Source organism: Lytechinus variegatus, chromosome 3 (assembly GCF_018143015.1).
Source record: "Lytechinus variegatus isolate NC3 chromosome 3, Lvar_3.0, whole genome shotgun sequence".
NCBI classification, from domain to species: Eukaryota; Metazoa; Echinodermata; class Echinoidea; order Temnopleuroida; family Toxopneustidae; genus Lytechinus; species Lytechinus variegatus.
This window is the reverse complement of record NC_054742.1, coordinates 12,955,840-12,979,449: the sequence shown is the minus strand read 5'-3', so window position 1 is coordinate 12,979,449 and position 23,610 is coordinate 12,955,840. Positions and strand designations below refer to the sequence as shown.

At 35.0% G+C, this 23,610-nt stretch overlaps 1 protein-coding gene across 11 annotated transcripts in view; it reads left to right on the top strand.

The window, feature by feature from the left end:
- LOC121410251 (transcription factor 12-like) overlaps positions 1–23,610 on the top strand; it is a 125,430-nt gene that overhangs the window by 67,330 nt on the left and 34,490 nt on the right. For all 11 annotated transcript variants that reach the window (XM_041602206.1, XM_041602203.1, XM_041602205.1 and 8 more), the window contains one exon: positions 18,480–18,558. In XM_041602206.1, coding sequence (XP_041458140.1) covers positions 18,480–18,558 — 79 coding nt within the window. The remainder of the gene's footprint in view (positions 1–18,479; positions 18,559–23,610) is intronic.

Sequence of the window (23,610 nt, the reverse complement as noted above, 5' to 3'; positions counted from 1 at the left end):
GTCAATAATGTCATAAACTCTTTATTTCTTTTTTTTTTATTGTTTGAATTATGCAATATTTCAATTTTTACAAATTTCAAAATAGTGACCAATGTGATCGAACCATAAAGTGATAAAACAATGATAATTCCACATATTCATGGAAGAATAAAACTTTATTTTAAATTTAATGCCATGGTCACATTTGTTCTACGGCGGCCGTACGGCGAGTCGAAAACAGCCGTTATAACATTTTTTGTCCAACTACATATAGGTGGTTTGAATCAAAATTGATAAAACGGCTGTTTTTGACTCGCCGTACGGTCGCCGTAGAACAAATGTGACCATGGTATTAATGAGGAGAAACTTAAAATATAGCATATTTTGTATAATAAAATACAAAAGAAATAGTGAGTGGGTGATGTCATCAGTTCCCTCATTTGCATACCTACCAGGATGTGCATATAACTCTTTTGGTGAAATTTTAGAATGTCATCACTTTCTGATTTTAGATCCGATTTTGACTAAATTTTCAGTGTTATTCTTGTTAGATCTTTCTCTTTTTATTCAAACCTACTTTTTGTTGGGGTGGACTTGTCTTTTAATAATTAAATCTTTTCAGGAAGCTAAATATATTGATCATGATATACAAGCTCAATGGCCTATTCTTTGATTGAGAGTAATTAGACTGCATAAAAATGTACTGGTTTAGTTTTCCATTTAATATGAATGACATCTTGTATTTCATATATACCATAACCTCCAAAAAAGATGAAATGGCATGGCAATTTAAATACTATTCTGGAATAAAGGTATGTGCATGATTTCCCTCCACTATTATACATGTATAAGCCTGAAGATAAGGGTGTAATAATCACCTTCTTAATATAAAACTTTCCCAACTTTTAAATTGAAGAAAAAAAAAAGTAGAGGTTTGGTCAAAGTGAAAGCTATAAAGTTAAGGAATTGGAAGGGGAGGAATCGGGAGATACGGATAATGATTGAAATAAAAATAGAGTGAAAATATTGAGAGAAAACAAAGTGTTGTTCTCAAAGCACAGAAGTCATAATTCATCTATGGGCTCTTGAGGAGAGTCAGAGATTGCTCAACTTCCTGAGGGGAATTTCACTTCAATAATTTCATTAGTGGAATGACTAGGCTTCGTGTCTTTGTTTTAATGCCCTTTGACCGCTAAAACCTCGATAAAAACAGTTCAGAATTTTATGTGAGATTACAAAAAATATGACATAGATACATGTAAGAAAAAAGGGAAAGGAGGGGGGGGGCATGTAGGTCTATCTGTTTAATGATGTATTTGCTTATAGGCATACTCTAGCCACTTTACATATCGTTGCACTCACCACGAACCGTCCTCGTGGAATAGATACAGTGCGCTATCGCGCCTCGCAATTTCACCACGAACCGTCCTCTCTGTTACGATGCCCACTGTGGCGTAAATAATTCACTTCAAGAAAATATATAGATACGGGATGAAACTTTGGAACCTAAACTATCGAACGAAGACACCGGCAAATAATTTGCTTTTCTTGTAGGTGCACGTATTGCTGGTTTTAAAAAAGCTTTCGTATCGAAGTGCGCAGAGAGGACGGTTCGTGGTGCGTGCGACGATATGCCATCTTGACCATTTTTTGTGATGCCTGTGTGGGATTAAAAGGAGTTAGATTTTTTTTCTATTCAGTATTTTATTTTTTCTAGCATGAATACTCTTTTTACCATTGGAATCCATTTTTTTACTTTTTCAGATGCCCATTTTTTGTGCAATGTGGTTTTATCAACACCATTCCTATTGAATATAAATGATAATTTCTAAATAAGGGGTATGAAGAAACCTCTCATGTCTCACTCAGTTATCAATGTGCTTGTCATGATTAAATGATGCACTGAAGACTATTGGCATTATTTAATTAAATCTAGTTAATGGTAATATCAGATCTATGTAGCTGCTTCAGTCAGTGTGAGGTGTAGAACATCTTCAGGCCATCGAAGCGTGACGTGATGAGAGTGAAATGTACTTTGTGAGACAGAGAAGGAGAGTGATGGCCTGACTCTACCCGTTTTTGTCGTTGATGGTTGCGTAATTGGATTTAAATTACTGAATTGTTTTACCAGAGCTGTTTATTAAATAAATAATGAAGGGTTACCCGCCGGGAGAGCAGTGATGCCATTAATCATTCGGGATCACAAATTGAAAATGAATGTTCTTTAGAGAATATGAAGGGAAGCAATAGGCATGTATGTTTAAACAGAGTTAGAATACATTTTTACATTCAGATGTCTAATGGTTTTCATAGCCTATTGTGATATAAAATTCTATAGATTAAAACAAAATTTGTACACTCCATTAAAAAAATTATCATTTCTGTTTTCAAGTAGACCTAAAGATATATGACTAGTCTTTATATCATTATAGTAAAAAATGCATTTTGTAGATATTATGCATTTTTTTTTCTTTCTGTAGATCATGTCATTTGGCCCTTGTATCAATAAGCAATACAATGTATTCAAGAGAAATAGAAGAAAAATATAAATGCAAATAGTTTTTAAAAAGGTAGCAGTAAAATGACACATGTAAAACCTATCATGGTACGTAAAGCGTGGTGTGTTGCATGATTCAATTAGTTGACGATAGTTGCTCTGCCCGGTCAGGCGGAGTCTCCCTGCCGCTACTACATAGATGCGTTGCACTGTTTTTGTCGTTGGTTTTGACATTGCCTAGTCGTTTGTCCCCTTCACGACAAATTAACACGGCGTGTCTTCAATTTCAAGTTTTATCGCTACTCAATATCATCTGTCATCCCCAGAGAGTTGTAAAATCAATAATGCATTGCCTGAGATAGATAAATATTATGGGTAGATATACCATGCTGCTCACTTTATACTATCTTATACTCCTCATAGCTCACCTGATAGATAATATCTGAAAACAGTGTGCCTTTAAGAAAATCATTTTGATAACAAAATCTGGTTTAATGGATTTTGTGTCTCCCTACTTGAAAATGGACTCTGACTATTCTCACTCTTCCGACAGAAATTACTGCACGTACAGAGAAAAACACGTAATTAGGGGTGTCTTTGTTCGCGCAGAGAGAAACTACCTCACGTGCAATAGTAAAAACCCCTGATCAGGGGTATCTTCGTTCATGGAAAGAGAACTACCACATGTGCAATAGTAAAAACTCCTGAGCGCCATAACACAACGGTTAGCAATTAATCGCTAAATGAAATGACCAATCAAGATCATCATTGCATGCGCATTTTGCTAAGTAGACTGACTATGGACCAATCAGAATTGTCCTTTGAAATTAGCAATCAATTGCTAACCTTTGTGTTACGGGACCCAGATCAGTAGTTTCTCATTGCTTGTGCTGAGAGAAACTACTGTACATGCAGAGTAAAACCCCTGATCAGTAGTTAATCGTTGCTCTCGCAAAGAAAGACTACTGTACATGCAGATTAAAACCACTGATCAGTAGTTAATCGTTGCTCTTGCAAAGAAAGACTACTGCACATGTAGAGTAAAACCCCTGATCAGTAGTTTCTCCTTGTTCGTGTATAGAGAAACTACTACTCGTGTAGAGTAAAACACCTGATCAGTAGTTTCTCCTTGTTCGTGTATAGAGAAACTACTACTCGTGTAGAGTAAAACCCCTGATCAGTAGTTTCTCCTTGTTCGTGTATAGAGAAACTACTACTCGTGTAGAGTAAAACCCCTGATCAGAAGTTTCTCCTTGTTCGTGTATAGAGAAACTACTACTCGTGTAGAGTAAAACCCTTGATCAGGGGTTTTGGGTAGTTTGGAACAATTCACCTTCCATAGGTTACTTTACATCTTTTCTCTCAGCTCAGGTGTATAAACATGATTATTAAATGCAAACGCCCTGATCAAGCAAACACTCAAGCCACTCTGACAGAGCTTGAAAAACCCAAGCAAATGCTTAAATTCAACACACAAGCTAAATGTTCGCATTATGCAAATGCTTTTTAGCATTAGCTTAATCGTCCTTAGTGATTGCTAACAGGCAATTAGGAATCGCTAGTTTGCTTGAGCTTAGTAGCAAAAGCATTTGTTCACACATTTTTGTGCATCTGACCCATTGTGTTAGACAAGCAAGAATTATTGTTGGTTTCTATTAGCTAATATTGTACTCTTTGCCTGTCAGTTCCAGGTGTCGGCTACTTGGATGATCCTAGCAGAACTGCCCCTTGTTTCATTAAACCCTTTGTCGTTGTACTTAAGAAAAATAGTAAGGCTTGTCCGATGTCTTCATCTTGTCTTTATTCTGAATAATCATTGTTCTTTTACTTACTTAAGGCCTGGTCACACCGCCGGGCGTTGTTGGAGCGGTCGTGGAGCGGAAGTGAGAGAGGGTCGAATTTCGCTCACAAAATTGGGGAAAAATCGAAAACAAAATAGAACCAATCGAAATCGAAAATGGTGAATCGTAGCGAGCGGTGATGATTTTTTCTCTCCGCTCTACGACCGCTCCAACAACGCTCGGGTGGTGTGACCAGGCCTTTAGCTATTTCAATTTTGATTTTATGTACATCATGATTTAAAAAAATTAATGACCATGAATTTAGGGTTTCTAAAAAAAATGTTAATTTGGGCTGAAATAAATCCTTGCACGGTGCTTCAAGAAGACTGATCATGCCTAGGCTATGTTGTAGCTGAGTGAGTCGCAAGGGAGTACAGAAAGGAAGTTCAGAGTTGCCACTTCCTGACCTCAGGCTAAAATACTCCCTGTACTCCTTTGATTTTTTACCTTCTTCTTGGAATCTGTGTACTGTATTCTCTTCTTAGGTGGAAAACTTTTCTATTTGGAATCAATAGATGTTCATCATTTACCTCAATAAAGTAATCAACTTTTTTTATTTGAAACAAAAGTATTAGTGTATACCGTGTATTTTAAAAAGAACATAAACAAAGGGCTCATTTTAGGCCTATACAATTTTATTTCAATTTAGATATTGATATTTACATTAAATTAATTTACAATTTGTGATTGATATTGTGCAGTTATTTGCCTATCATAACTGTTTTAAAATAGTCCTATTTTTGTCACTTCTCTGACTTTCAAAAATATATAGTGCAAAACCAATTAAATAATAAGGCTATAAATGAAAAGAAATTGTAACATGATTACTGTGATAGGCTTGTTGTTTATCTTGTAGATATAAATATCATGAAGTAGTGGCCTATATATGAAAATGACAAAATTTATACTTTGTTTTTTTCATTGATTTTTAATAACTATCAGAGCCAACTCTGTAAGTGTATAGGCCTATACCTGCTTTGAGAGAATTTAGTTTTGACATTTCATGAATCATACACTTATTAGCAGCTACTATGTAATGTGACATACATCCATTTCATAGACAGCACTTAAAATCCATCAAAGTGCACCTTAGCATAAATTAATGGAAATACATTAATGTGAATGAATAGAGTAACATTTAACAAGCAAAATGGTGAAAATCTAATAAAAATCAGATGAAATATACTGAAGTTTTTCCATTGAATAAGAATGTGCACAAAAGAATGGTGCCATACAAACAAAAGCCCATCATTTTTTTTCTGTTTGATTATATTATGAAATAACATTATGAAATTAAACAATGGTTAGGCTCCAAATGTTTAGGTCTATATTATGTTAATTGATCTAATACGTGTGTGATTTTGGGATCGATTCTTGCTGCACATCCTGAAATTGAAAACAACATGATTTAAAAAAAAAAGAAAAAAAAAGAATATAGTGACAACCAATAACCAACCCAGAATTTCCATGGAGAGATATTCAAACAAAGTTTGCATTTGTAGACTAGGTTAGAAAAAAATGGAGAGAGGAGAGTGTTGTAGTGAACAGCTGAGCTATATCATTTCTCAGGCCATTACATAATCATGCTATCCCCACCCTCTCTCCCTCTTTCTCCCTCCCTCTGATAACACACAGTGCTGTATCTTTTTCCAACTCAGCAATATATGCACATGGACACTTCTCCCACTACACCATACTGTGTAATGGTAGTGGTGCTATCAATTGAATTTATTTAACTTATAAGCTGTTGTCCAGATATAGTGGTAATAGCAGAGCTGGATTGCCCCATCCAATCTAGTGGTGGAAGTTTTTGGTAGCAGGCGCTAGTTTGGGCTTGCTGTGAGCGTGAGAGCAGGAGAAAGAGAAAGCGCTGGGAAACTGGAAGTGATGTGTAACTGGTGGAAGCATTTACTGCTGTGCGATGCGATAAGGTTGTAGACAGAGGATCAGAGAGCACATGGGCATAGTGAAGGGTGTTTACATCAGCGCTTCACTTCTTTTTTCTTCCACAACTTTACAAGGTTCTGTACTTCTTCTGGAATACCTGTGCTACCATTTTTAGTGGAATTTGGTTGGATATACAGCAAACAGAAGTTTATAAAGTTTGATGGAGTTGTGCAGCTTGGATGTACATTTAGAGAACACCAGTCTGCACATGGTTGATAATGTAACATTTGCTTGGAGTTTGAGGTGTCTACCAACTTGCATGATCAGCATCTCATAACAAATAACTTGGAGTTGGTGTGCTCTTCTTGGAATGGAGATTATCTGTGGATCAGCCTGATAAATAAAAAAGTGTATTAATCAGGAGCATCCCTTGAATTAGTAAAATGAAAATTATCATCTTTCAAAGTTGTGGGAATTTACAAAAATTTGTTTTGTGAAGTTTGCTCAATTAGAAATCTTCAATATTCTTATATTGGACCCCATCAGAAAATAAAGGTCGTATTCGAATCCAGTGAGACTGCAGTCACATCACAAATTATTATATAAAATTGATCGATAATTACTCTCTTTTAGCTCTTATTTCTTATGAAGAAAAGTGAGCTTTAAAAAATTTACAGTAAACAGAATTTGTGATTCTCTCTGCAAGTGCCCAAACTCTTTCCTGATCCTGTCAGTAATACGTAGGAGTAAATTTGGAGCAATTTAGGAATAAAATTTTTGTTTAGAAAGACAAACCATCTTGATTGAGATCAAGATGTATAGTCAAGCAGCCCACGCTATGCAGGCGGAGTCTGGCTACCCTGTACCGGTAGCTGTGACTGTAGCATCGTATCATCAGCAGCCGTCCATGTTTATACCCAACTATGCACATGCTAGATATCCATGGGTAAGCAACCTTCAACCCTCCCGCTGGCCAACCGCCGCCTAACCATGTCTGTTTGTCTGGTCTTGGTTCAGAGCTTGCTAGAACCCTCCATGCTAGTAGAACTTATTATATCCATTCATCTTGAAATATTATCTATCATGTTTAATTGATGTTTGTCTTGTAAATACAAGAAGAATCTCTAGATCTTTCCTACCGTATTATGCTACTGGTTACCTGAAAAATATATATTAATATCTTAAAAGTTTGGTATATCTTTGTTAACTCATTCAATGTTTTATTCCAAGTTCAAATCTTGTGTTGCAATTTTTATTATGAGTAATATTAATTCCAGCACATAAATCCTTTTATATTTAATATGCCCATTTTATTAGTATCAGTCTACTTCCATAATTATCTACAAGTCTTTTTACTTACTTACTTTACTTTATGTCCACAATGTTGTAGTGTTACGTGAGTGCCTTATTTAAATTTTAATAGTGAAGGCTTTCAATCATGTGTGTACAGATCAATCCTGATTCCAGGCATGTGAAAGTACAAATTCAAAGGCAGTTTTTTTTCCTATGTCAGGATTTCTTCCAAAGAGGAAGGTCATCTTCCATGGATAGGAAGGTTAGAAAGGTTATGCTAATTGACAGTGTGAAGAGGGGTTGGGTGGGGTTTGCATATCATGGGAATAGGGGTGGGGGTAAAGTATGGTAGTCATGTCCTTGTAATTCATGGAGTGAGGCCAAACCCAAGTAATGTTTCCAAATGTGACTGTTGGTCAAATTGTGTATAGCTCTGGCTTTGCCTGAGAGACTTTTTGAGTATGCTGTCCTTAGGGAGAAGACTGGCAGAGGAAATGTTCATTAACTCAATTTGATTTTATCCTTGAATATTATGACCAGAAGAAATGGATATTTCCCATGTTTATGTGTTTGTGGGTTAGGATAGCTCTAAAATTATTCTGTATGTAAATGTTAATACAATAATAACTTTACATATTGTTATTTCCTATTTTCTTAATTCCTATGATGGCCTGAACTATTGGCATGATTATGCTACTCCTCGAACATCCCCCCCACAATATGTACGACCTGAATAAAGTTTTAAAAGATTTGTGTAGTAGTATTTGATCAGTAATTAAAATGATGGAGATTGAATTCAGTTCTGTTCTACTTTGTTACTGCAGTTTTTTATTAATCTTGGTACTAATCAATCTCAATTTCAAAAGAAAATTTATTTTTTAATCAATGTTTACTAAAAAATTCTTCATTTGCTTGTTAATTATATGATTTTAGTTTTCTTATTCAAACAGTATTTAGGCCTATTGAATTTTGGTAGATGTGTAGGCTTAGCTGGAAAAGAAGAAAATATAGAACAATTGACCTTATATGGCATTGGTTATAATTTATTGGACTTTTAAAATCTGAGCTGCCATTTCCCATTTTTCACCTGTACCTGTGATAATGCATTATGATGCAAAAAAGGCTTTGCTTATAAAGTTTTCAAAATAGAAATTGCATCACTAACAAACAAGTTCAATAAATTCAATCTCCAGTCCAAACCTCAATTAAATGTTTACTTTAATTTACTTATGTCTATCAAAAATCTAAAACATGTAGACACAATATCAATATGTAGAGGGTGACTGAAAAATCATCATGTAATAAATAATCTCCTGATGAGATTAGTTTAACACACATGTTAGTACATGTATATGGAGTAATTTGGGATGGTCACTTTATTAACTTTGTCTTTAAAGATTTATGCCAGTGGTGGTGATGATCTCAAAGTAACTTTTTACAGAATCCAATACAATGACCAGTCATCACCCAAGTGTCTGTTTCTATGAGTAAAAAATATGTGCCAAAGGATTCTGGAAGAAATTGTGTAATTGCTGAGAAATAAGCAAAATAAGTGCGGATTCGGGCACTTCCGTTGGGTCTTTATTCCAGCAATTATAATATACACTGTCCCACGTGTGCCTATCTGTGTTGGTGATCTTCAGTGTGATCGTTTTTCAGCTTAGATTTTATGATTTCACAAAGTTAAGTTTATGTTACTGTACCAGATCTAGATCCACGATGATAAAGTAATACTTAACCTTGGTTTTACAGACTTTCTCACGAAATCAGTGTTTTACTGCAACTACTTTTATTTAGCTTTAACTTTTAGAAGCACAAAATGATGATTTTCTGACAATTTTTTTTCAGGGTTTCATAGTAATATTATTATAATATTATTACTATATAGGCCTGATGATAATAAGCTATATTATTGAATAAAATTTAGATATTTTATTTCAATCTTCATAGCCACTTATCAAGAATGGGTACACCCATTTTTGCCCATCCTGAAATTATAATGATATTAAGACACCCTTTGATATGTTAAGTTCATGCAGTTTTGCTGTGTAATTTCATGAAATCGATTTTCTGATTTCATTATTTGCTAGACCTAGATTGATTCTGACAGGAACACCTCATTTAATCACTTTCAATTAAAAGATGAAAACTGGCCTAGCGAATGAGCAATATTATCTTAATTGGAAATCATGATTGTGAAATGAAAGCTAAGAAATATTTACCAAAGTCATCCCATCTTTTCAGTCAGTCAGGGTGTATGATGTCTTGTACAGTGCATATCAAAAAAAGTTAACACTAAGAAATAATATTCATATTTCATTGTATGAATTATACAATATTTAGCTTTTTACAAATCACAAGAGGTCACAGCAATGTCAATTGCATGTTTCAGTGAGGAATCGAAATATCATTTTACAATAAGGAGAAAATGAAAATAATTTCATATTATGAAATATGGAAGAAATAATGTGTGTTTGACATCATTGTTTCCTTCATTTGTATACTGACCAGGATGATTGATAATTGTTTTGTAATATTAAGCTTAAAAAGAACTTAAAAATAATAAATAGCAGATCTTATTGTACATGTAATTTTAATGAAATTTTCAGTGGTTAGCTCGTTTTATTTTTCCCTTTTTATTCAAATCAGATGTTGTTGGGCTTGACTTTTCTGAAAGGTTGTTTTCAGATATTTTTGTAACTTTATTTTTCTTAGATTTCCTTTTTTTTAAAGTGTTGTCCATATAATTGTGATTTTTTTTTTAATCATATGAGAAGAGAAAACAAAGAATGATTTGCAATTCTGATATGGTCACAAGTTCTGTAGTCAGAAGTTGGTTCACGTAGCACAACCACTGAGAACAATTTGTAGTGATGGTGATCTTATTGCATGAGGGAAATATTCAGAATTTAATAATTAGTATTCCCAATAGATGAGGACTTACCACCGTCACTGTTCCTTCCTCCTTGTTATTACCTCGTGTTGCTTAGTTTCCTAACAACATTGAAAGATAACTCTATTAGGGTTTGTTGGGCACACAGGAAAGTATGGCAGGCTCCTTCTTGGCGCTGATAAAGGCACTGATAAAATTACCAAGCATGCAAACACTTCTGTTTTACAACTTTTTCTTTCTTTTACTCTTCCGTCAGATTTTTAAGGCACATTATCTTGAAATGTTATCTTTTCGAGATTGTCATCAAATTTCTCTATTTTCTTTTGTTTTTACCTTGTCTATTACAATTCAGCATTTTATAATAGTCTTCAGATCAATATCATTTAACTTGAAACCGAAAACCAATTACAACTAAATTAACCATTCACACTCTTTGTAAATTTTTGTATATTTTGATATGTTTATTATTCTGTTTATTTGTTATTATATAGCAGGATGAAATATTTATTTCAGATCTTTAGAAGTGAGATTTATTTCTGGAATACTTTCATAATTTTCATAAAGTTGCAGAAGATTTTATTGTACCGGTATAGCTATTAGGACTAGTTTTGTAAATGTGGGGGAAAATACCTTTCATTCATTCATTCATTCACAAGTGGAATTTTACCCTTATGTCAGATTGGATTAAATAGAAATTTAAAAGAAATAACTAAAAGTAGAAAATTTAGAGAAACAAATTCATTAAGGTTTGTAAAAACAACAACAAAAGAAAAAATTATAAAAGGTAAGAGTAAGCCCTGGGGTGGTATTCTGAGATCCATTTTATCTCAGATAAAATAAAATATTTTATCTCTGTTAAAATCAGTGAGATTAAATTTCCTTGAAATTTCTCCGAATTGGTATTCTGAGAACAATTTTATCTTCATTTTATCTCTGTAAGACACACCTATTTTTTAATCAATATCCAATTAGAAACGCACTTTTATAGCTCATGTCACTCAACCAATGGAAATTCATTCCGCTAGGAGGTGTGGCAAAGGAGTGAGATTGCGTCAATTTATTGACTTCAATACGCTTGTACTTTACGCTTGCACGTCTTTAAAGAGATTTCTTTTTAACAATGGCAATACTCTCATCTTTTTTTTAGAAGTCTATATCGCATCTTTTCAAGCATCATTTCAATGACAATATTAGTCAAGAAAAGTCTTATGAAATGCTTCCTGATTGTACAGGAATAACTTTAAGGTGTCGTTCTCAATGAATATACCATTTTTCAAAAAATTTTCATGCCAACATTCGGAGTTAATTCACCTAGAAATATTGACGAAATCAACGTCGCGGAGATAAAATAGACCTTACCCCCTTTTAAGTTTTTTTTTCTTTAAGTAACTTGTGCGCAAGCACATCACCCATGTTGCAATGGCAAGATATGCGATGGGTATGTCTTCGCAGCCACTGCTTTGTTGTGTATCATCATAGATACGCAAGATAGAATTGTTGATTTTATCTGAGAGATAAAATGTCATCTGAGAATACCAATTTCATTTAAAGAAATAAAATATTTTAAAGATAAAGTGACCCAGAATAACGCCCCAGATTTTTAAAGTTTTTTATTTTGTGACATCACGTGAGCAGCTCTTTTATGATGATAAGTTATATGGTGTGGGATATAAATTCTATTATGTAATTTTCTCTGAAAATTTAAAATGACTGGACTGTGTATTCAATGTGATTTCATGTATGCTTCTGTGAGAGAATTTTTTCAGTCCTAACAAATAGATTTTAGATTGAGTGGTATCTCTGCCTGAACTCTTAAAAACTTGTTAAAGCCCATCAAAAGCTTTGGTAAAGGATTTGTAAAACCTTAGTAGGTAATGTTAATTATAGTAGGTTTATGATCAAACTGATCTAACATTCCAGTAGGCCCAATGACAAAAGTCTAGTGGCATTTGCATTTTTTTTTAGCTGTTTGATTTAAAATTTGGCACTTAGCGCTTCTTGGTGATGTTTTTATTTTTAAAAAGCCCTTTGAGCTCTTACTTTACAAACTTGGAAATTATATGTTGGAAAGCTGCATACAAAGATGATATACATACCTTGTTATTTTTAGCCCATTCCATGCATGAGAAGGGCTTTCAGGATAAACAAGGCAAAGTTCTGCAAATATTTTATTTGGCCAGGCACCCAATAAAAATACATCTTTATTTAAAAATTTGTAATTTTTCTTATATATCCTTCACATCATAATCTTTTAGGACACACTCCAACACACATATTCATGTAATCTAGTAATGAATTGAAGTATTAATCATGTACTTTGGGGAATTTATCAAAACCAAAAATAGATTTTATGCCTCCCTGATCATCCTAAGATTTCTTCAAGACAGTTTCAGTATGATTATTTCCATTTTCTGACATTGTAAAAGCTTGAATGTCTGAGATATGTATATATTGAAATTGATAAAAGCAAAAGTCACTTTTTCATTTACTTTCTCTAACCCAAATCACATGGTTTCTGACATTAATTGTTTTTCACCTCTTTCCCTCCTGTATTTTTTGAGAGGTCATGCTTGGTCCCAGCCTGGCTGTTGTTGGTATGAGGATTGTAGGAATAGGGATGATAGGACCAGGTATAGGAGGGCTAGGGGAGGAAGAACCAGATAAGTCCAAGCTTGGATTTCCTCTGGATTTCACAACCAAACAAACTAGTGATCCTCAATGCGGCCTGTCAAAGGCAGTGGTGTACTGATAGTCAAGCTAAGCCTGTAGTGCAGGCCTGTGATAAGATGGAGAGGGGTAGCTCTGTCAAGTGGCAAAGGACAAAACTACCAGATAAATTCATCAGAATACAAACAATAGTGGTTCAGGCTAGGGCTAAATCATTGCTATTAATTTTTTTTTTTTAGTTTGGTGCTCTTAAATTGGTCTCATGATTTTTTGCAACTGATGTGATGTATGCAAAATATATTGTAATTGAATGGTCGCAAAACCTGCTATGAATCGTGTAGGCCTATGTATAAAATAATGTACTGAACAACATCAGATTTATTTCCCTTTACATTTTTTTTTATATCATAGGCCTCATTCTGTGATATCTAGACTAATATTGGACTTTTTATTGTTGAATTCAATCGGATGAAAATTGACATATATACTTTTGATTGCCATACCCATTTCTGCTTAGTTTTTGTTTTTCTGGTAAAGTCTTTGTGTTTGTACAGACATAATTATGAATAATTTTGTTTGCATCATTCTCGTCAACCATGTGTTAGTTCAAGGCTTCAAGCCCCTTGCCCCTATCACCCCCCCAATTTTCAGATCAAGCGCAAGCTATTGTAGTGCTCCTTTTGGGGGAGACTTGTTGCCATGAACTCAACTTTGTGTATATTTTCATTGAATATTAACTCATTTCACTCTTAACGAATGACATTTACATTATTGTAAATAATATCGGCAGAAAATTAAATAAAAAGTAGTAAGTCAAACACACATCAAAGTTGTTGTGGAATTTGCCAAAAATAAAACCAAACAAGCAAATATTCTTGTACAACATAGATTCTATGATTGAAAAATCATAAAGAGTCTGACATCCTGATGAATCTACAAAATGAAAACATAGACCATGTTCTCATTACAGTCGTGAAACCAGTTTGGAAAACCACCTATTAATCGTTTAACAGGTTTAAGCATAGATAACAACTCAGTCATTGTTCTGAAAGCAATCTTCACACTTGTGTAGAATGTTAATGCTGCGGTTTCAAACTTTGTGCGAATGTCAATGCTGCCGTTTTAAAGTTTGTGAGAAACATGTCACCTCATTTAGAGCATTCTCATAGCAATAAGATCGCTTTACATGAAGTGGTTTTGAAAACCCATTTCAGGTGATCAGGTAGGATTGCTTACCAAGCTATCTTCCAAACTGGTTTCCTGAACCGGTTTCCACTGAAATAGTTGTAGAAGGTATACTGAGAACAGGGTCATTTAGGCCCCTATCTTTATTTCGGAACAAAAGATACAAAATTGTCATATAAAACTCAAAGTTGCATGTTGTATATTAGGGTCATGGTATTTGGAGTTGTCAATAAATCAACCTGGCTAATGGGCTAACTAAAATAAAACAGGTTCTCTAGATTACATGCTCTGTACAGGCCTGCTTAAAATAGCCATACTTTTCTTTGTAAGAAATGTGTGCTTTGGAGGAATTTACATAAAGCCTAATCTTATGACTTGTTTTAATTCCTTTCATGATATTGAAAATAATATTGTTGTCTTTTGTTTTGTTGCACTCAGCAATAGAACATGATAGGTATGCCATGACATATTGTATACTTATGTACCAGGCCTCACTGAACATTGAAAATCATTTGCCATGTATTATTGGAATTGACATTTACACACACATATCTACTTAATTTCTAATATACAGTGTCATGAATTTCACTCTGTATGAAAATATATGAGGCTTTGAATTGAAATCTGATCCAGATCTCCCTGCCTTCTTCTAGTTTCTCACGAGACATATGGGAAAGATCTCTTGTGGCTGCCGTGTTCAATAATTGTTGGAAAGCAGTGATATTGGATCGGTCTCAGTATCTCCCTACCTCATCTTCCTCCTATCACTTTCACACATGTCCTAGGACCATTGAATACTTTGTTCCTGGGGAGTTCATCCCCAAATGCAACTAAATTGGCTTGTAACAAACAGACTGCAAATGCATTTCCCCCATCATCTATCATTAATGCCTCTGCTTTTCATTCTCGTTTGTGCCTTGCTTTCCACCATAGTAGACTGGACAACGTGAGGAAAGAACCTTTTATCCATCTACATACTGAGCTCATTGTCTCTTGTCTCATCAAGCTAAATCAATTTCACAAATAATTTACATTGCATGGGTTATGCCAGAGAGATTCAGTCTAGAAATTCCAACCTAAATATCAAGCATTCAGGATGAGAGGGCAAAAATGTTGTTTACAAATCCCACGCCACAATGTTACGCAAATTTTACTAGAGTGGGTCGTTCTCTTCTGTGTACTTTTTCCTTCCCTCAAATCTTTTCTTCGCCTTCCGATTCTGGCATAAAAATTGTGTATGTGTGCGCACATATGCGGGTGTGTGTACTATGCATTCCTATGTAGAAAACTTGGTAGGAAGAAATGGATTGCGTGTGAAGCAGCGCTTGTTCAAAATGCACTAATGACTTTTGCAGATGTCTCAGAGCGCCATCTTTTTTTCTTTTCTTCCTCCCTCTAAAAAGTTTAACGAAGAGAGTATGAGAGTGATGTGAGGATGTGACAGGGTTGCAGTCCTGTTTGTTGTAGATCAGGTCAACATCACACACAGCTCATTCAAGATTAGAAATGACAGTCAGTAGAAATTAGCTGAAATCACAGAAACCTGTCCCCGCTATCTGCCACCCCTCCCTGATCAATCATGAACAATAAAAAGACAGGGATAGATGGTATGAAATAGCCACCAGGGAATTAACCCTTGATTAGAGGATATATGTATTTTTTTTATAGATATCTAAAGTGTTAATTGCTCTGACATGCCTTGTTCATTCATGAAACGAAAAGAGTAAGCAAGACATTGCTCTTTTGTAATTAGGGAGTTCTTTCATAATCAATCTTGGTTGTTGATGATAGAGTAGACGGATTGTTGAGAATGAGTGGTATAACACCTTTCAATCATCTGTACTCTATACTTTTTTCAAATTCAAATATCGCTTCTTATGTAATTGCTGTTTAAAGTGATTGGTTAACATTGGTTTGACTTTTAAAAAATCTGAGCTAGAGGGTCACACATGTCACCTGTGTCTGTGATTTGTTCCAAAAATGAAGCCCAGAAAAAAATTGCATTCGAAAATGATTATTTAGTGCTTCAAAAATTGAAATATAAAGTGACCGGAAACACCATCTTAATTTCATCCTATACATTTATGTGTACTATTTAGTAAGCCTGAGTCATATCGATTATTTTGAAAACCGGTGTTCGACAGCTCTAATTCGATCGAACATCGATGCATCGAATATTGAAGGCGGGGAAAATGTAGTCTTGTTTTTGCGTCGATGCGATGCGCTTTGCATATGCACTACGCACTGACGGTATGCGCTGGCGTTGGCCAGGTGAGCGTTGCACAAGCAGATGACAGAGCAAAGTTCGTTTGTATTTTCCATGATCACAAAACACACAAAAAAAGGCCGGGGACCAAAGCAGAATTCTTCCCAAAATGTCTTCAACAATGATATTTGCAGATGACAACATATAAGTTTAAAATGAAACAATAATAAAGACATGAATCACGCAGAGTCGATCCGAATGATTTTCGGTCAACTAGCATTCGCAGTCCATTCACCAGCCCCGTCCGCAGCTCCGTACACTCACTCTCCCGAAACGACAGGCGTGCTTGACGTCAGCGTCAGCAAACAAGTGCAATCAACGGAGAGCGCTGTAACTTGCCTGAGATTGTGTAGTTGGATCCAAAATGAGCTCCAAATAAATTTATGGGAATAAATACGTTATTTTCTCCGGATGGTCATTTGAATTGTTATTCAATGCTGATATAACGATTGTGAGGAAAGATTGTGGAATATGAGTTATGACGATGTTCGAGAATTAATCCTGATAATGACAATCCAGTTTTTAGACGCAATTGAGCATGCGATCAAAATAAATACGAATGTTTCGAATCGAGCCCTAAATTAATCTAAATTATTACGATTTAACAAGATTTTATGGTCATACTAAGAATATTGACGATGTCAGCAAAGTATGTTATGTTCATATGGAAGAATTAATACTGGGATTATTTCTGTTATTCCATCTCTGGACGTCTCCTCCAAGCTCCGAGAAAATAAGCACAATGCGCATGCGTGTTCGATGACGTACGACATATTTTCCCATTCATGAAATCAGAGCCCAAAGTTGGGCACAAACTAGCTTCAAATTGATGGGGGAAAAATCAAACGCAATTTTCTCTGTTTTGTCATGTAAGATATTATTATATGGTGATATTACGAACTTGAACAGAGTTTTTGCATGTACATGTAGACAGTGTTCGAGAATCAATCCTGACGTGATGATTATTTTTTTTAGACAAGTGCACTAGCTCGACTCAAGAAGTCAAGTCGATCGTCATGAGATGTCCGCCATTGAAAATTGAAACGAAATACAAACGTTTCACATCAAGCTCTAAATTTATATTAATGATTATCATATGCAAATTATTGTTAAATATTACGAATAAATAATATTCTATGGTCATGATATTAATATTGTTCATGAAAGCAAGCTTTATTTTACGTTGATCGCGTCAATTTCCGGTCATTTTCTGGTTTGATTAAAGAACAGTACTGCGCATGCGCATGCACGATCGATGGCCATGACTTCCATTCATCAATTCATCGTGCATAAATTATCTCGGCACGAGCAGACGAGTAAGACTCGAACTATGATCGAAATAAACTTCAAAATAATGGTGAATAGCATCATAATTACTCAATCGGTTTCATTTTGGGGGCAATAGAAATCAAGTAGTAGTAAAGTTGGACATTACTGATATTTTGATGATTGATTGTGTAAACCAAACGAATCGGCCGGCCGACGTATTTTTTTTTTTTCGATGCACCGATTTTGCAAAATCTGCATCGGTGTTCGATGACATCGATCGAACACCGATTTTAAAATCGATTCGACTCAGGCTTACTATTTAGGTGTCTATGAGACGCCTATTTACAAAATCGGGGTTTACCCCTTAGTTTTAGCTTTTCATTCTCAGTAATGGTTGTTTTCAGGGTTTATTAGTTCTAATACATGCACTTGTACACATGTTTCATCTTGGAATGAGAATTTTTTAAATCGGCTGCTCACAAAGTTAAATAATACCTTTAAGATCAATCTCTCTCTCTCAGTAATTTTCACTTTCTTTTTACTCAGCTTGTATGATTCTGTTTCTCTAAATTGTTTTTCGTTCATACTTTTTTCTTTTTTTATTTTAGGCCATGTTGGAGCATGAAATACAGTTTATAATATCAGATTAATAAGTCTTGCAATGAATTGATCTTGTTTTTATTTTCTTACTGATTCATACAGATTTATTCAGCAGATCATCCTAATAGCACATATCCCTCCAATCCTTCAACGCCTGTTGGTTCTCCGCCGCCTCATTCAGGTAAAATATATCTTGTTTTGATGTAATATCAGAAAATGCTGCTTTAATAACAAAAGTTAATAGCTTAGGCTATAGTTCTACTAATACCCCTTTTAAATTGGCCTCTTCATTTTTCCACTGCGAACTTCTCCAACACGCATTCCTCACTTCCATTGCGAAGAAAAAAAATGTACCCTTTTGCACTGACATCTCTTCCCGGCGAAAGTCGACAGGTGATTTGCTCGGGTGGAAGTAAGTGCAGACCCGATGTCAATGAAAGCGCGCGCTTTTTAAATTTGACTTTCAATCGTATCCGTTCCTTATTAATTGCAGATACCTAATTAATTTTGTCAGTGAAGTTTTGGAGATGACGGCTTCTCAACTGCTGCTGCTGATCAGCTCACCCGGCACGTGCATGCAGAATTAGAACGAACGAAAAGAAAATTTAAACATTGCTTCTTACCAATTACATAAAGGTGTGAAAAAATAAATTACAAGATATTCTAGAAATATCAGAAGCAAAACAAAAAAGAATCAAGGTATTTTAATATTTTAAGCACATTTTCAGCATGTACAATAATGCTTTTATAATAAATATTGTTAGTGATAAAAACAAACTGTATGTTCAAAGGTATTTAACTCTCTAAAATGATAGAATCGCTCATAAAACCTGGCCTTCTACATTAAGCCACAGAAATATTAGCTAGCTACTGCGCGGAATCTCAGTTCAGGGGATTTCGGGGAGTAAAAAAATGACCTCTGACGTCATTAAAGAGGAGAAGTTCTTCGGTTAGCTTTCATACTGGCTGTTTCAACGGCAAAGTTCTCCACCTCTAGAGGTGGAGAAGTTTGTCAGGGAAGTTCTCCTGTCACCTGTGTACCTTTCATACTGGACACTTTCCCCCTTTGCTGGCGAACTTCGCCGGCGAAGTTCATCAGGGAAAAGCACAGTACGAAAGGGGTATAAGTAAACGTGATGTCTATGTGGCAAGACAATTGTATTGTATTGGATTGCTCAGAATGGAATGTATACCGGAATTATTCCAGGAGTTATGGAATAAAGCACTGTCAAAGATTTGTACAACATTTGACCTAACAAGTAGGATATTTCTGGTATCCAATGAAGCAAAGTCTTCAAATGTAAGTTTTATCTTTAATACTCATTATAATTTCTGCAGATATGGGCGCATTGTGCAATACGTTCTAATATTGCACCAGCAAATTATGCAGAATGAAATAAAAGCTTTAGATATACTGCTGAAAGGCCCTATATAGATAATAATTTATAGTAATAAAAAGAATGTGAACATATTGGAAAATATTGTGTGAATAATTTGAGGGAATAAAGACTAAGGGAGAGGTAGTGGATTTATGCCAATTCTGAAAAGTCTGGTTTTAATGATAATTGAAAATGCATTTGTTTGTAATTCTGTTAAGCGGTAATTTCTTTTTGAAGGTGGTAAAGTGATTATTCCAAGAAGTTCATCTAAATCAAAGTAGAAAAAAGATTAAGGCCAAGTAGAAGGAAAGAAAATGCTAATTGACTGTGATTAGTAACAGCTGCTTTCTAAACTTGACTGCTGAAGAGATCAAAGTCATTCTATTGAAAATTCATTGAGAAACTTTTTAAAGGACAAGTACAGCCCAACAAAACTATGGTTTGAATAAAAAGATAAAAACCAGCAAGCATAACACTGAATATTTCATCAAAATTGGTTGCAAAATAAGAAAGTTATGACATTTTAAAGTTTCTATTAATTTCACTAAACTGTTATTTGCACATCCTGGTTGGGATCCAAATGAGGAGACTGATAGCGTCATCCACTCACTTTTTCTTTTGTATTTCAGTATATGGAATATGAAACATTTTAATTTTCTCCCCATTGTCAAGTGAAACAAAAATTAATTCCTCCCTGAACATGTGGAATTAGCATTGTTTTAATACTATATGGTTCAGTCAAGTTGATCCTTATTGTCAAATTTGTAAAAAATGAAATATGGTTTTATTCAAACAATAAAAAACAAAAGAAATAGTGAGTGAGGGACATCATCGACTGTCTCATTTGCATGTCACTGAGTTGTTTATATAACTGTTTTGTGAAAAATAAGCGAAACTTTAAAAATGTCTATAATTTCTTTCACAACCGATTATGATGAAATTTCAGGGTTATGCTAGTTTGATTTTTCTCTTTTTATTCAAATCAACATTGTTCTGGAGTGGACTTGACCTTTAAGAAGTGGGTGTATTCCTAAGTGCTGTTGGGTACCATTAATGTAGAAGGTTCAGCTCTTTAAAAAAATGATATAGTTTTTTTTAACATTTTTTTTCCAGTTGCTTCAATAAAAATGTGAAAATGTTTGTCCCTGTCAATTTAAATGTTTGAATCATACTTTTAATTGAATTTAACATCAAATCTAAAATTACTTTTCACAAATATAAACAATTTTGAAAAGGATGTGAATGTGTTTCTTTACCACTGAACATCAAATTTTGACATTTTTTTTTTAAAGTCCTGAGTTGAAAAGAGCCCTCATAAGTTACTGTTTGAAATCAATACATTATGTACTTTGAATGGGAAAAAAATCACCCCATACAGAAAATGTAATTATTTTCCTAGTCTTAAACAATTTTCCTTCTTCTAAAGTTCATATCTGATATTGTTTGATCTTTAAATATTTTTGGTGGATACTAGATATTAGTCTACCAAGGCAGGTAAAGTAATCATGTGATATTGGTTGTGGGTTTCATTGTCCAATCACAATCCTTGTATGATAAATGGAGAACAAAAATGATTATAATGTATAGACCTTTCCATTTGTTTCTCCCTAATTTTGGGTGAAGATATGCTTATGTTTGAAAAATTGATGTTTTTTAAGAGTAATTGCACAATTATTCAAAATCAAGTTTTATTTCCTTATGTCTAGAATAGCACTGTAACAAATAATGTGTGATTGTGATGGTGGTAGGCTTTCCTTAATGATAATTTATCAGTAAGGAAACTTTGAAAACAGAAAAACTTTCCAAGCTTTTCTGTCATTTTCCTATAATTAAAATGTTAAAGCTACCAATATATTGGTCAGAATATCTTGATCCAAAGGTACAAGTTATGAGGAGACTTATACCCCTTTTATACAGGGATGCCACTTTTCCGTATTTATACGGAATTCCGTCTTTTTCCCTGTTGTCCGTCTTATTTCCGTATTTCCGACTTTTCCTGTTTTATGTGTACTAAAAAAAAGTCGGAAAGTCCTCCTTTTTTCCCCCCTACAACTCTCCCGATTGCGATGCATGTCGATCGACCGAGTGAAAGATATTTCCCGAAATATTTGCTTTTATAATTTATAGACGGCGCACACTGCCCACTACGTTCATTGAGTTATGCTTTTATCAAGGCATTCCGATTGGAATCCTCAGTATCCTGGCCAATCAATGCGAGCGACAAGTTCCGAACGCACGCACATAGACAAGCGCAAAGCAGCGGCACGAATCGCGATATAATAGCGACTGGTAAATACAACTGTAAAGATGATGACGTCATCCAAGATGGCAACTTGCAAATGACCAACGAAAGCATCGAGGATGACAAAGTTTTGATCATAATTTGAAAGGAATTAGCGGTAACTGCTGTATAATGTACCATGTTTCTGAATTTTATATATTTTCTCGTGATTTTGGATGTGATTGTTTTTTCATAATGTGACATTTTATGTACCAAAAACGATCCAAAAATCGGTCTGCCGAATGTTGGATCTAACGTTACAGCTGCATGCTGATACGGTACGTAACCCAGGGAGCTCCGGCCCGCTTCGCTGGCCGGTGCTCCCTGGTATTGGATTAGCTGATTGTCTTTATGTACAGGCCAACAACTCTTCAGTCTGTGTATTGGTGAGTGAGCCAACGCGGTTCAGCGAAGCAACCAAAATACAGAGACTGATTGAGCTTTTACTGGTCTAGCGTTCTATTACTTTAGAACCACACAACTAACTTATTAACTACCATCAGTTTTTTCAAACCTTGGCTTCAATGTCATCGATCACGACAAGGTAAGAAGCCACTTGCCCACCCCCTGAATTTTGAGGTGGAGGATACCCCCCCCCAAAAAAAAAAATATATTTTTTTTGTTGTTGCTTGATGGCTTGTCCAATTTTTTACCTGTGTCCATCCCAAAATTTAAGGTGGACCCCCCCTAAATTTTTGGGCTTCCGCCGCCAATGCCCCAATTCACTGATCTTGGACACTGTCCCTGCCCGCGATAAGTTTCAGTATTTTTGGAGGACACCTAGTGGCATCCCTGTTTATACTGCGCTTTTCCCGGTGAACTTAACCAGCGAAGGGAAAGTGAAGGAGAAAGTATCCAGTATGAAAGGTACACAGGAGAACTTCCCCGGTGAACTTCGCCAGCAAACTTCTCCACCTCGAGAGGTGGAGAATTTCCCTGGTGAAATTGTTTTCCTGGCAAAGTTCACCGGTGAAACGGTCAGTATGAAAGCTAACCAGAGAACTTCTCATCTTTACTGACGTCAGAGGTCATTTTTTTTCTCCCCAAAATCCCCTTAACCGAGTTTTTGTGCGCTAGCTAGCTGTCATTTCCATGGCCAAATGTGGAAAGCCATGCTTTATGAGCGATTCAATCATTCCATAGAGTTGAATACCCTCACAGATACTGTTTGTTTTTTTCACGTGAGATATTTGTTATTAAAGTGTTTTTTTACATGCTGAAAATGAGCTTAAAATATCAAAATACATTGATTCTATTTTGTTTTTCTTCTATTATTTTCAAAATATGTTGTAATTTAGTTTTTTTTACACCTTTATTTAATCGGTAAGAAGCAATGTTTACAATTTTCATTTCGTTCATTCTAATTCTGCATGCACGTGCCGAGTGAGCAGCAGCTGAGAAATGTTTACCAGCCATCATCTCCAAATCTTCACTGATGAAATTAATTAGGTATCTGCAATTGATAAGGAAAGAATACAACTAAAATTCAAATTAAAAAGCGTGTGCTTTCATTGAAACCACTTACTTTTGCCCGAGCAAATTACCCGTCTACTTTCGCCGTGAAAGAGATGTC